Source organism: Cetorhinus maximus, chromosome 6 (assembly GCF_964194155.1).
Source record: "Cetorhinus maximus chromosome 6, sCetMax3.hap1.1, whole genome shotgun sequence".
In the NCBI taxonomy this organism is placed as follows: Eukaryota; Metazoa; Chordata; class Chondrichthyes; order Lamniformes; family Cetorhinidae; genus Cetorhinus; species Cetorhinus maximus.
In genome coordinates this window covers 153,960,732-153,975,783 of record NC_135884.1, presented here as the reverse complement: position 1 = coordinate 153,975,783, position 15,052 = coordinate 153,960,732, and the positions used below count along the sequence as shown (strand labels likewise).

Below are 15,052 nucleotides of genomic sequence, written 5' to 3'. Positions count from 1 at the left end.
CCTGCAATTAGCAAGTCACCATGCCATGTCTTGGATGCAAGAGAAAACTTATTCAATGGGTCAAACTCACTCACTAACAACATGGCAACTCTTCACATGGATTAGAGCATTCCATTAGTAGGACAGAAATAACTAACACTGTAACTCTGACCAGTTAACTCACCACCCAATCTATGACTGGTAAATAAAGTGCTTTGAGATGTCCTGAGGTTGCGAAAGGTTGTTACCTCCAGACTTGGCTCTTCCAGTACTCTCCTGGCTGGTCTCCCATCTTATGTAAACCGGCGCATCCTAAGCTTTTCTGCCCTTAATTTGTGCCAAATCCCATTTACCCATCACCCCTGGGCTCACTGAGCCACACTTCAGACAACATCTTGATTTTAAAATTCTCATCTGGGCTTTCAAATGCCCCCATGGCCTCACATCTCCCTGTCTCTGTAACTTTCTCCAGCCTCTGAGATCTCTGCGCTCCTCCAGTTTTGGCCTCTTGTGCATCCCTGATTTTAATGGCTCCACCAGTCGTTCAGTGGGTAGCACTTTCACTTCTGTATCAGAAAGTTACAGATTCAAGTCTGACTCCAGGACTTGAGTAGAAAAATCTAGGCTGACACTCCAGTGCAGTACTGAGGGAGTATATCTTTCAGATGGAACTTTAACCCAGTCTGTTTTCTCAGTTGGATATAAAAGATCCCAAAGCACTGTTTCAAAGAAGAGTGGGGGAGTTCGCCTCAGGGTCCTGGTCAATATTTATCCCTCATTTTTCATTTATTTATTATTTCACTGGATGTGGGCATCACCAGCCAGGCCAGCATTTATTGCTCATCCCTAATTACCCTTGAGAAGGTGGTGGTGAGCTGCCATTTTGAACCACTACACTCCAATGTGGTGTAGGTACACCTACAGTGCTGTTAGGGAGGGAGTTCCAGGATTTTGACCCAGCCACATTGAAGAAACGGCGATATATTTCCAAGTCAGGATGGGGAGTGACTTGGAGGGGAACTTGCAGTGGTGGTGTTCCCATATATCTGCTGCCCTTGTCCTTCTAGATGGTAGTGGTCGTGGGTTTGGAAGGTGATGTTGAAGGAGCCTTGGCTGCAGTGCATCTTGTAGATGGTACACACTGCTGCCACTGTGCATCGATGCTGGGGGGAGTGAATGTTGAAGGTGGTGGATAGGGTGCCAATCAAGCGGGTTGCTTTGTCCTGGATGGTGTCGAGCTTCTTGATGTTGGAGCTGCATTCACCCAGGCAAGTGCAGGGTATTCCATCACACTCCTTGTAGACGTTGGACAAGCTTTGGGGAGCCAGGAGGTGAGTTACTCGTGGCAGGATTCCTAGCCTGTGACCTGCTCTTGTAGCCACAGTATTTATATGGCTAGTCCAGTTCAGTTTCTGGTCATCATCACAAAAGCAGAAAATTACTGAAACATTATCACATTGCTGTTTGTGGGAGCTTGCTGTGCACAAGTTGGCTCCGGTGTTCCCCACAATGCAACAGTGACTGCACTTCAGAAGTATTTCAGTGACCGTGAAGGGCTTTGGGGCGTTCGGAGGTTGTGAAAGGCGCTACAGAAACGCAAGTCTTCTTCAATTTACCAGCCAGGATCCCAAGAATAGCGGTGGCAGCAGGCAACGGAACCTGAGCTGAGATGGCGTTTGATTTGTATTCAGAGAAAAAAAAAAATGCTATTAAAATAAAACTTCGGATGAAATAAAGGAGATGAGTGAAATGGGAGGGGGCGAGGGGCGGGACTCCTGAGAAATTTTGGACCTTGTCTCAGTCACAGTCAGCTGCTCAATGAAAACTATTCTGGGCTTTGATAGTAATCAAGTTTCGGTGATGTCAGGGACTGACTTAACTGAGTGGGGATTATAAATAGAGGTTGAGCAGAGGGGGAGTGCAGCAAATATAGTCAGAGCGCAGAGAGAGAGAGAGGGAGAGCACTGTTTACCGAGAAACATCTCCAACTGCAAAGAAACAGGTAGGAATTTCTACATTGAATTGTTCAGTCGAGAATTTGATGGTCTTTTGGGTCGGTCACTGAGGAGGGGAGACCCTCCCTGGGGCAGGGACAGAGCTTGAGGGAGGGCAAGGGGGGTGGGGGGGGATAACTGACTGTTCAAGGAGGCATCGCGAAGAGCAGAGTTCCTGGGATCGTTCTGTGCAGCCTTCTGCCTGGAATCGCTTCTCCGAATGAGTTGGTGGACAGTGAGAAACTTGATTTATTCAACTTCTCTTATAAAGAAAGAGGAGAAATTGCCGGGGATACACCCTGACCCGCGTCTGAAGTCGTCAAAATTTTCAAGACAGCCAAATGATTTTGCGTCGGTCTCCGGTCTTCGCTAATTCGCATTTGTTTATTCATCTGGAGGATGTCAGGAACAGAAACAGGATTTGAATCTGGGATTGGAGACTCACTCACTCTGATTGAAGAGGGTGACCTGTGTTCAATAGAGAGGCTCTACACCCCAGCTTCACTCTCACTTTGTCATCGGGCTTGAGAGGAAAGGTCACTCATTGATTCACCCCCCTCAGTGCTGACCCTCCGACAGTGCGGCACTCCCTCAGCACTGACCCTCTGACAGTGCAGCACTCCCTCAGTACTGACCCTCTGACAGTGCAGCACTCCCTCAGCACTGACCCTCTGACAGTGCAGCACTTCCTCAGTACTGACCCTCTGACATTGCAGCACTCCCTCAGTACTGACCCTCTGACAGTGCAGCACTCCCTCAGTACTGACCCTCCGACAGTGCGGCGCTCCCTCAGTACTGACCCTCTGACAGTGCAGCACTCCCTCAGTACTGACCCTCCGACAGTGCAGCACTCCCTCAGCACTGACCCTCTGACAGTGCGGCACTCCCTCAGTACTGACCCTCCGACAGTGCAGCACTCCCTCAGTACTGACCCTCCGATAGTGCAGCACTCCCTCAGCACTGACCCTCTGACAGTGCAGCACTCCCTCAGTACTGACCCTCCGACAGTGCAGCACTCCCTCAGCACTGACCCTCTGACAGTGCGGCACTCCCTCAGTACTGACCCTCTGACAGTGCAGCACTCCCTCAGTACTGACCCTCCGACAGTGCAGCACTCCCTCAGCACTGACCCTCCGACAGTGCAGCACTCCCTCAGTACTGACCCTCCGACAGTGCAGCACTCCCTCAGTACTGACCCTCTGACTGTGCAGCATCCCCTATGTATTGACCCTCTGACAATGCAGTACTTACTCAGTACTGCCCCACTGATAGTGAAGCACTCCCTCAGTACTGCCCCACTGACAGTGAAGCACTCCCTCAGTATTGACCCTCCGACAGTGCGGCACTCCCTCAGTACTGACCCTCCGACAGTGCGGCACTCCCTCAGTACTGACCCTCTGACAGTGCGGCACTCCCTCAGTACTGACCCTCTGACAGTGCGGCACTCCCTCAGTACTGACCCTCTGCAAGTGCAGCACTCCCTCAGTACTGACCCTCTGACAGTGCACCACTCTCTCAGTACTGACCCTCTGACAGTGCAGCATCCCCAATGTACTGAGCATCTGACAGTGCAGTACTCCCTCAGCACTGACCCTCCAACAATGCAGCACTCCCTCAGTACTGAACCTCTGATAGTGCAGCACTATTTTTTTTTCTATTCAGTCTTAGGATGTGGGCATCGTTGGCTAGGCCAGCATTTATTGCCCATCCCTAATTTCTCTTGTTTAGAGGGCATTTAAGAGACTACAAGAGGGGTTGTAGGTCTGGAGTGACATGTAGGCCAGACCAGGTAAGGAAGGCAGATTTCATTCCCTAAAGTGCATTACTGAACCAGGTGGTTTTTATAACAATTGGCAATGATTTCATGATCATCATCAGAATTTTAATTCCAGATTTTTTTACTGAATTCAAATCCCACCATCCGTGCTGACCCTACCACAGTGCAGTGTTTCTCAGTACTGTTCCTCCAGCAGGGCAGCATTCCCTCAGTACTCACCCCTGACAGGGTGGTGCTTCCTCAGTACTCGCCGTCTGACAATGCGGACCTCCCTCAGTACTGACCCTCCGACAGTGCGGCGCTCCCTCAGTACTGACCCTCCGACAGTGCGGCGCTCCCTCAGTACTGACCCTCCGACAGTGCGGCGCTCCCTCAGTACTGACCCTCCGACAGTGCGGCGCTCCCTCAGTACTGACCCTCCGACAGTGCGGCGCTCCCTCAGTACTGACCCTCCGACAGTGCGGCGCTCCCTCAGTACTGACCCTCCGACAGTGCGGCGCTCCCTCAGTACTGACCCTCCGACAGTGCGGCGCTCCCTCAGTACTGACCCTCCGACAGTGCGGCGCTCCCTCAGTACTGACCCTCCGACAGTGCGGCGCTCCCTCAGTACTGACCCTCCGACAGTGCGGCGCTCCCTCAGTACTGACCCTCCGACAGTGCGGCGCTCCCTCAGTACTGACCCTCCGACAGTGTGGCGCTCCCTCAGTACTGGATTCAGGGCTCAAGTCCTTAGAACCTGTTTCTGTGAGGATGGTGTCAGAATGACACGATTCCAAACAGATGGAAGTAATCTCTTTAGCTGTGCAGTTTTCCTTCTTTTCCCTTTCACACCAGCGCTGCTTCCTCCAAACCAAACACCCAACTCAAGAGAGTTTGCAGCAGGACACTTATCATTGGGGAATTCATGGCTGTGTCCCATCTGGTCTGAGCAGATATATCAAAAGAATTTTGCCAAAAATTGTTTTCCATATTATTCATATTCCTTTAAAATAATCTTTTCCTCTCTCCCTCTCTTCCCCTCTCTTACCCCCTCCTTCTCTCTTTCTCTGTCTCTTTTTCTCCCACTCTCCCTTTCTCTCCCACTCTCCTCTCTCTTCCTCCCTCTCTCGCTCTTCCCCCATCTCTCTCACTCCCTCTTTGTCTCTCCCATTTCTTTCTCTCCCTCTCCCTCTCTCTCTCCCTCCCTCCCTCTCCCTCCCTCCTCTCTCCCTGTCCCTCTCTCTCCCTCCCCTCTCTCACTCTCCCACCCATTCCTCTCTCTCCTTCCTCCCCCCTCCCTCTCTCTCTCTCTCTCTCTCTCTCCATCTTCTAGGGAGTAAAATGACTCTAAACAAGACTGATAAGACCAGGGCCCTGGACAAGAGACGGGGTAGTACACCGCTGCACGTTCACCAGCAGTTTCACCGCCGGAGTATGCCCGTGGATGACCGTGAGCTCTGTGCCTCACTCCAGACGGGGAAACTGTCCAACCTGGTGCGCTGCACCTCCTACAACCCCGGGCAGCCCCAGCGCGACAGCTCAGCCTCTGGCTCCTCTGACTCCATCACCTCCAGTGATTCCGACAGCAGCCTCTACAAGGTGGTCCTGCTCGGGGAGCATCGAGTTGGCAAATCCAGCTTGGCCCGCATTTTCGGAGGGGTAGAGGAAAACGAGCCCCACGAGTCTGAAGGAAGAGGTGAGTGTGCATCGTGCTGGGTATAATGGAGTGAAAGTATAGGGGAGAGAGAGAAGGAGGGAATTATAGCGATGGAGAGTGAGATACAGATAGAGACAGAATGACGAGGAGAGAGAGAATTGGAGGGAAAGAGAAAGACAAAGAGCAGTTAAGAGGTAGAGAGAGACTGGGGATAGACAGGGTGTGAGAGATAGAGAGGGACTGGGATACAGAGACTTGGATAGAGAGAATGTGTAAGCGAGAGAGAAAGACTCAGATAGAGGAGTTTCTGAGAGAAAGAATGGAATAGAGACACGAGGATAGAGAGAATGGGCAGAAATTTTCGCTTGGCGGGCGGGCGTGTGCCCTACTCCCTCGAGCGTGAAATGACGCGCGTTGATGTCAGCCCAGCATGTGTTGTCAACACGCACTCTCATGATATTTCGCTAGGTGGGCGCCCGAGGGAGATGGAGGCGCGCCCACCATTAATTAAGAGGCCAGTTAAGGCCCTTGACACATCAGTTGCCTCCGAGGTTATGTAGCCCATGCGAATTTTCGGCTGTCACACGGGCAAAACGGGCAGGCAGGCAGGTCACAATTTGCAAAAGCTCTTACGCGGGTGGGATAAGAAGGGTCAGCAGCATTGTCAACGTGGGTAGTGAGGAGTTTTGGAGATCGTGTGCTGCTGGTTGATTTTGTGAACTGGACAGCTTCATCTCGCTTCAGAGCTGCCTTCTGAGCATTTCTAGGCTTCATTTCAGGACTCATTGGTGTCTTCCAGGCCCTCAGAGGATTCAGACCGTGTGGACACTTCCAGGTATCACACAGCCTTCTGTTTCCCTGGGAATGGGGATTGTGTCTTCGCTGGAGGCACCTCCTCCTCTGAGGAGGAGAGGGGCAGAAGGGAGAGGAGGCCGCGTATCCCTATGCAGCCTCCAGGGGAGGGACCTGAGGGAGTAGAGGCACTGGCACAAAGGGGTCAGGAGCAGATGGCAGTCCAAGGTGAAAGGGGGCCGCAGAAGACGCCACTATCCTGCTGCCAGGGTTTACAGGCGGCGATGCAGCTACCTCAATGTCTGAGGTGCAATGCTGAAGGAGGCTCTGCCTCTCAAGGGAGAGCGTGACTTCCATTTGTCAGAGGATCGGGCCTGAGATCAGCTCTGACTGTGTGGGTGGACACCCCATGCCAGTGGCTCTGAAGATCACAGTGACCCTCAACTTCTATGCCTCTGGCTCTTTCCAGGTCTCAGTGGGGGAATCTGTGTGGAGTCTCCCAATCAGCTGTCCACAGTTGTGTCGAGCTGGTGACAGAAGCTTTGTTCAGGCGGGATTGACTTTATTCTTTACCGTATGGATGAAGCCAGAGCCAGAGGCTTCGCGGCCATTGCTGGCTTCCCCCGTGTCCAGGGTACTATAGACTCTACACATGTGGCCATCAAGGCGCCAGCAGGTGGGCCCGGTGCCTTCGTCAACAGGAAGGGCTTCCACTCCATGAACGTGCAGATAGTGTGTGATCACAGGATGCAGATTCTGCAAGTCCGTGCAAGGTACCCAGGCAGCTCCCACGACGCCTACATCCTCAGACACTCCCAGGTGCTGAGACTCTTCAGTGCTCCAGCCCGGCTGGATGGGTGGCTGCTGGGTGACCAGGGCTATCCCCTGAAAAGGTGGCTCATGACACCTCTCCACCACCCAAGAACAGAGGCCGAGCAGAGGTGCAACAGGAGCCACACCTCCACAAGGGCAGTGGTAGAGAGGACCATAGATCTTCTCAAGATGCGCTTCTGATGCCTGGACCGTTCAGGGGGAGCACTACAATACCCCCCAGAGCGGGTGTCACCAATAGTGGTTGCATGTTGTGCTCTCCACAATCTGGCACTGACAAGGGAGGGATGCAGTGGATGAAGAGGAAGTTGATGCAGCTGCACAGGTCACAGAGGACTCTGCTGCCTTGTTGGTCTTGAGCGCATCCCCAGGAGGCCCTGATTCTGTCCCTGGAGCAGCCTCTCCATGAGAGTCACAACTCTCTCCATGGAGGAGACAGTGCGTTCGGTCATGAGGGTCATCGCATTGCTCATGCTCCACATGGACTCCTCCACAACATGCACCGTGGGTACGCAGACCCTCATGTATCTCCGCCAGATCCTCCCGCACACCCTGCTGGACATCCAGCATCTGCTGCCTCAGGGACGATTCCAGAGGCTCATCATCAGCCACTGACTGAGCATGTTCCTGGTCCGCAGCAGTCCTCTGACTGCCGGCGCCCTGGGCACTCTCTGCCTCCGCCTGCACCTCAAGCGAGTGTGACGGCCCCTCACCAATGTGCACCGATAGACTACACGGTGATGTTAGGCTCACCGAGGTGCTGGTATCTGCGCTGGTGCCTGCTTGACAGAGGGGGTGTGACCCAGGTGCATGCTGAGCATGAAAGGGTCAGTGGTTGCTCAGGGAATAACCCTCTCACCTCTGAGCCAGAAGGTAGTGAATTCAATTATTATGTCAGGGACTTGAGTGGAAAACCCAGGCTGACATCCGCAGTGCAGTACTGAGGGAGTGCCGCACTGTCGGAGGGTCAGTACTGAGGGAGTGCCGCACTGTCGGAGGGTCAGTACTGAGGGAGTGCCGCACTGTCGGAGGGTCAGTACTGAGGGAGTGCCGCACTGTCGGAGGGTCAGTACTGAGGGAGTGCCGCACTGTTGGAGGGTCAGTACTGAGGGAGTGCCGCACTGTCGGAGGGTCAGTACTGAGGGAGCGCCGCACTGTCGGAGGGTCAGTACTGAGGGAGTGCCGCACTGTCGGAGGGTCAGTACTGAGGGAGTGATGCGTTGGGTTAGACGCTAAGCCAAGATCCCATTGCCCTCTGATGGGTGTAAAAGTTCCCTTGATACAATTTTGAAGAAGTGCAGGAAAGTTATTCCCAGTGTCCCGGCCAATATTTATTCCTCAATCAACATCACCTAAGCAGATTATGCAGTTGTCTATCTCATCACTGTTTGTGGGAGCTTGCTGTGCACAAATTGGCTGCCGTGTTTCCTGCATTACAGAAGTGACTACACTTCTAAAGTGCTTCATTGGCTGGAAAATGCTCTGGGCCATCCTGGGGTTGCAGAAGGTGCGATTTAAATCAAGTGTTTCTATTATTTATTTGTGATTTCCTGCTCTTTGCAGTCATGGTGGCCGTCCTGCACTCTGCACATTGTTTTTGTTATCTGGGTTTCCCAGTATTGTCAAAAATCATTGCAGCTCTTAGGATCTGGCCCCAGTTGTTCAGGGAATCTGAACACTTTATTGATTGTGTTAAAACTGTCTGTGTGAAACTCATTTCCTGACTCCTGCATCAGCAATCTGTGAGGCTTGCTCACGATGCTAATAGATTCCACCTCCCGAGATCACGGTTTGCTCTCTCGTCGGATAAACATTAGTCATCCTAATCTGTAATAAGTAATGGAAAACTAAACACAACCTCTTCAGTTGCACCCAAGAGTGGTTCGAGTGGTGACGTGCGCCTTGAGCTGAAAGGGTCCCCCCTGGACGTTCACTCATGAGCAATAATGACTTGCCGGCTGCCGGCAGCTCGATCTCATTGCCTGCTTCACAAGGGAGGCCCCAGCCCTGCTCAGCATCCTGAGGCAGGTCACACTGGCTGTGCAGAGCAAAAAAAAACATTGCCTTCCAGCAAGTTAGGGATTCCCAACAAGAGTGGTAAACTGGGAATCACCACGGTACCCGGGGAATCTCCTAGACACCATCGGGGGAGAGGGAAAAAAACCTTCGGGGTTTTTTTTTGGATGCAAAAAGCGAAGGTGATCAATGGCCTCCCTCATCCTGATCTACCTGGGGCCTTGCCACCTTATCGGTGCTACTGATCTAAAACCAAATGACTGTTCACGCTCCCAGCAGAGGATGTAAGACAGACCTGGCGTGGCTCCACCGACCAGAGTTCTCTGCTCACTCAAGGGCTTAGTGATGGGTTATTCCTTTGAGGAGTTATATCAAGTAACACGTGCTGAAAATTATGGGGAGAGTTTGAACGAGCGAGTGAGGAGAGTCAGTAACCGGACGGCACAGATTTAAAAATAATTCATAAAAGAATCAGAGGCAAGGTGAGGAGAATTTGTTTTCCACAGTGAGTTGTTGTGATCTGGAAGGCGCTGCCTGACAGGGCGATGGAAGCAGATTCAATAATAACTTTCAAAAAGGAATTGGATAAATATTTGTAAGGGAGAAATTTGCAGGGCTATGGGCAAAGAGCAGGGGAGTGGGACTAATTGAATAGCTCTTTCAAAGAGCCAGCACAGGCTTGATAGACTGAATGGCCTCCTGTTCAATGTGATTCTAAGATTTGCTGAATGAGACTCAGTGTGAATCCAATCTCTTTCCTTCCAGGAGACACATTTGACAGATCCATCATGGTGGATGGAGAGGAAGCAAATCTTCTGCTGTTCGATATCTGGGAGCAGGTTGGTCCTTGCTATGGTTGTTTCTGCTCTCAATACAAACATGTTATTTTTCATTTACTCCCCTTGTTGTACACCAGACTGGGCTCTGCTTTCTTCAGTGTTGGCCTCACTTTGGTACTTCACCCAAGTGGCTATTCTCGATGTGCGAGGGTTGGTACAGAATGGAGGGATATTCAAACATGTCCCTCCTCACCTGTCACACTCACACACACAGGGCATCTCACAGTCATACACACACGGCATCTCACACACGCACGCATACACACACAATGTGACACACACACACACACACACACACACACACGGTGTAACACACACACACACAGGCATCTCACACGCACACACAATGTGACACACACACACACGGTGTCACACACACACAGGGCATCTCACACGCACACATACACACACACAATGTGACACACAAACACACGGTGTCACACACACAGGGCATCTCACACGCACACATACACACACACACACAATGTGACACACACACACACACGGTGTCACACACACACTGTGTCACACATACACAGGGCATCTCACACGCACACATCACACACACACACACATACACACACACACACACACACACACAGTGTGTCACACACACACAGGCATCTCACACGCACACATACACACACACACACAGTGTGTCACACACACACACACACAGGCATCTCACACGCACACATCACACACACCACACACACACACACACACACACACACACACACACAATGTGACACACACACACACACACACACACACCGCCCCCTTGCTCTTGCAGCAAGACAGGAGGGTAAAGCTTGGCTGATTTCTGACTCCTCCCTATCACAACAACTGTTGAGGCCAAATTTAGCAAGAGCACGGAATTTTGAAACCAAGGGCTGGGGTCCAATACTAGGCTGCTGACCAATGATAGAGTGCAGAGGAAACAGATACAGCAAGAAAAATAATGACCGCGGGATCTGGCGGGTGGGAGGGTGAGGGACTGTCAGAAGCCCCGTTCACTTGGCTTGTCACAGTGTCAGCTGTGGTTATGTTGGCAGCACATCCACCTCAGAGTCAGATAGGTTGTGGATTCAAGTCTCACTCCAGAGACGTAACTGCAAAAACCTAGGCTGACACTCCCAGTGCAGTACTGAGGGAGCACTGCACTGTCAGAGGGTCAGTACTGAGGGAGTGCTGCACTGTCGGAGAGTCAGTACTGAGGGAGCACTGCACTATCCGGAGGGTCAGTACTGAGGGAGCACTGCACTGTCAGAGGATCAGTACTGAGGGAGCACTGCACTATCGGAGGGTCAGTACTGATGGAGTGCTGCACCGTCAGAGGGTTAGTACTGAGGGAGTGCTGCACTGTCAGAGGGTTAGTACTGAGGGAGTGCTGCACTGTCAGAGGGTCAGTACTGAGGGAGTGCTGCACTGTCAGAGGGTCAGTACTGAGGGAGTGCTGCACTGTCAGAGGTTTAGTACTGAGGGAGTGCTGCACTGTCAGAGGGTCAGTACTGAGGGAGTGCTGCACTGTCAGAGGGTTAGTACTGAGGGAGTGCTGCACTGTCAGAGGGTCAGTACTGAGGGAGTGCTGCACTGTCAGAGGGTTAGTACTGAGGGAGTGCTGCACTGTCGGAGGTGTCATCTTTTGGATGAGATGTTAAACTGCAGCCCTTCTCCCCTCGCAGCATCTGATATTCATTTGTAACAGGAAACTAAATTGTATTTTTATTCATCATTTAAGGATGACACCAATTGGATCCGTGATCACTGTATGAAGCTGGGAGATGCCTACATCATAGTGTATTCAGTAACAGACCGAGTCAGCTTCGAGAAAGCCTCCGAACTGAGGATCCAGCTGAGGAGAGTGAGACAGGCGGAAGACATCCCCATTATCCTAGTCGGGAACAAAAGTGACTTGGTTCGGTCCAGAGAGGTGTCAGTGGAAGGTATGTGAGAGTTTCCATATTCCACTCACTGCTTACAAAAACAGTGTTTGAAACAAAACAAGTGAACTCGCCATTTGAAGCAGTTCCAAGTGGGAAAACCCTGGGAGCGTTCAGAATGAAGGGAAGTACTCATGAATAATTGGGAGTCTCTCTTTATGTCTGTCTCATTTACTGTATCCCTCTTTCTTTGTCTCTGTCTCCAAGTCTGCCTATCTCTTTCTTCACCTCTCTTTCTTTCTGTCCGTCTCTCTTTTTCTTTGTCTCTGTCCCTCCGTTTCTGTCTCTGTCTCTCTCTCTGTCTCTGTCTCTCTGTCTCTGTCTCTCTCTCTCTGTCTCTCTCTCTCTCTCTCTGTCTCTCTCTCTCTCTCTGTCTCTCTATCTGTCTCTCACTCTGTCTCTCTGTGAAAACTGTGGCTCTGTGGGTCACCTACCCACCTATGAATTCAGGGACCTGAGAAGACACTCCAGTGTGGTTATAGGGGAATGCAGCACTGTATTCCCCTATAAGGTGCTGTCTTTTGGATGAGACATTAATGAATTTCTGTCTGCTCTCTTAGGTGTATGTAAAAGACCCTAAAAGGCTATTTGAAGGAGTTCTCTCCAACGTATTGGCCAATATTTATCTCTCAACCAACATCATTAAAAACAGGCTATCCATTCAATATCTCATTTCTGCTTGTGGGATCTTACTGTCCACAAATTGCCTGCCATGTTTTCTACATTACTTCAAAAGTATTTCATTGGCTGTAAAGCACTTTGGGGTGTCCTCGAGTCATTGGAAAGGGCTATCTAAATGCAAGCCTTTCTTTCCTCTCGAATGCTAACATGATCCTCCGATTCCTCCACAGAGGGGAGATCCTGTGCTGTGGTTTTCAACTGCAAGTTTATCGAGACCTCCGCTGCCCTCCACCACAACGTGAAGGATCTCTTCGAGGGCATCATCCGGCAGATCAGACTACGCAGAGACAGCAAGGAGGCCAATGAGAGACGGCTGGCGAGCGCCAAGAGGCGGGAAAGCATCGGGCAGAAGGCCAAGCGTTTCCTAGGCCGCATGGTGGCCAGGAACAACAAGAAGATGGCCTTCAAGCAGAAGTCCAAGTCCTGCCACGACCTGTCTGTCCTTTGAAGTTAGATTGAGAAAATACAATTGCTCACCTTGGCTGCTGTGCAACCGTTAACAAATGTGTTTGTCTTTTTGTGGGTATTGAATGAAAGAAGTTATTGCTTGGAGAATAAACATTGTTGGGAACTATGCAAATGGAATTTGAAATTCTGCCGGTGAATAAGGCAATGCATTTCCTGCATGTTGCCTTTACTGCAGCCAACAACACTGTCAGACGTGTGATACTGACTATGTATCTGTACCCCTGGAGCTCCTCTGTGGACAGTGGAAACATGCAATTCATAACCTCTCCACCAAGAATATCAGTGCCAGCCCTCCTGCCACTCTCACCTCAGTTACGCAGCCAAAAGTATTTTAACTTGTCTTCTGTCCACACGCTCACCTCCCTGCTGATATCAATGGTGAACCATCCCAACAGCAACAGATAGAGAGATCTGATGGAGGTGTTTGAGGCAAGAAGACTAGACCCTTTAAGGAAGATCTGCGTGCTGGAATGGGGAAGTTGGATATAATAACGGGGAGTTTGTAAGATTGGTATTTCACAAGGATGTGATTCAATGGGTTGAAAAGCTTCCTTCATCCAAACTTCTCCTTATGATCCAGTGAAAGAAGCTGCAATAAACCCATCTACAGCCACTTGGTCTCTGCAGCGTAATTGGTAAATGCTACATTCCATTCAATTTCTAAAGCTTGCTAACAATATCTAGGGTTAGAAAATGGTCACTGCATCAGTCCTGGAATTCAATAGCCGACTTATTGATAGATGGTCACTGGGAGACTAACTGAATTCAATAGGCCTGAAGCTGTGACACTATCTCCTCGGTATCAGGATCGCACAGCATGGAAGGAGATCATTCGGCCCATCATACCTGCGCTAGCTCTTTGAAAGGGCTGTCCAATCGGTCCCACTAACCCTGCTCTTTCCCCATGGCCCTGTAAAATCTGTCAAAGCGTTAGGGATGAACTGGCATCTGAGTGAATCCAACTTGGTGTGACCTGCAGGGGTGATGGTAGTTTAGTGGTAATGTCACTGGACTAGTAACCCTGAGGCCCTCTGGGTACATGGGTCCAAATCCCACCACAGCAGCTGATGGGATTTAAATTCAAAATAAATCTGGAATTGAAAGCTAGTCTTAGTGATGGTGACCATGAAACTATCATTGATTGTTGTTAAAAAAGCCACCTGGAATGAAATCTGCCATCCTTACCCTGGTCTGTCCTACACATGACTCCAGACCCACAGCAATGTAGCTGATTCTTTAACTACCCTTTGAAATGGCCTAGCAAGCCACTCAGATGAAGGGCAATTAGGGATGGGCAACAAATGTTGGCCTTGCCAGCAATGCCCAAATCCCATGAAAAAAAGGCATTGACAGGCTGAGAAACCTGTAAATTTGAGATACAAAACCATCCCTTTTCTAATTTATAAAACAGCAATGATGTTGTAATCAGCGCCAACACTTTGAAACGCAAGAAGATTTTAGTGGTGAGTGGGTTTATTGAGCTGATTTTTAAACAAGAGTAACAAGGAACAAAAGAGTTTCCAGGTCTGATGGAAGACTCATGAAGTGTGCAGGCCCATACAGAAACATCAGACAGCAGAGTCAGACATAGAACGATCACATGTCCAGGTAGGCAGCTGCTGAGAAACAAAAAATTAAATAAGCAATAATACATGCTCACTGTGGTTCACTGCTAGGTTCTGTCAGATTCCTTTGCACCTCAGTATATTATTAATATTATTATTCAGATCATTTCCTAACTGTTTACATATCGATTTTTGTATTAAAATAAAATTTATTCAGCCTTGCAAAACTGTGTGCTGATATATTTCTGCAATGGTGAGGATTTATTGAAACACTCTTCATTCAATGTGATACCAAAACTCACCACATCCACCTGTATCTCTACTGATGTTAATCCAGCTCCCTCACACTGTCACTCAGTAACCCCTCTTCCCCTCAGCGCCCTGTGTTACTGACAGTATCTCCCCTCACGTTAATCCAGCTCCCTCACACTGTCACTCAGTAACCCCTTCTCCCCCCCAGCGCCCTGTGTTACTGACTGTATCTCTACTGATGTTAATCCAGCTCCCTCACACTGTCACTCAGTAACCCCT

The 15,052-nt window shown here is 50.3% G+C and overlaps 1 protein-coding gene across 1 annotated transcript; it reads left to right on the top strand.

Moving 5' to 3' along the window:
• The first annotated feature begins 1,905 nt into the window (after positions 1 to 1,905).
• rrad (Ras-related associated with diabetes) lies at positions 1,906 to 14,748 on the top strand. The gene is made up of 5 exons (XM_078544673.1): positions 1,906 to 1,981; positions 5,063 to 5,425; positions 9,791 to 9,864; positions 11,606 to 11,810; positions 12,659 to 14,748. Exons 2-5 carry the CDS (start codon positions 5,071 to 5,073, stop codon positions 12,934 to 12,936), a joined length of 912 nt encoding a protein of 303 aa, XP_078400799.1. The 5' UTR covers positions 1,906 to 1,981; positions 5,063 to 5,070; the 3' UTR covers positions 12,937 to 14,748.
• Positions 14,749 to 15,052: the final 304 nt, after the last annotated feature.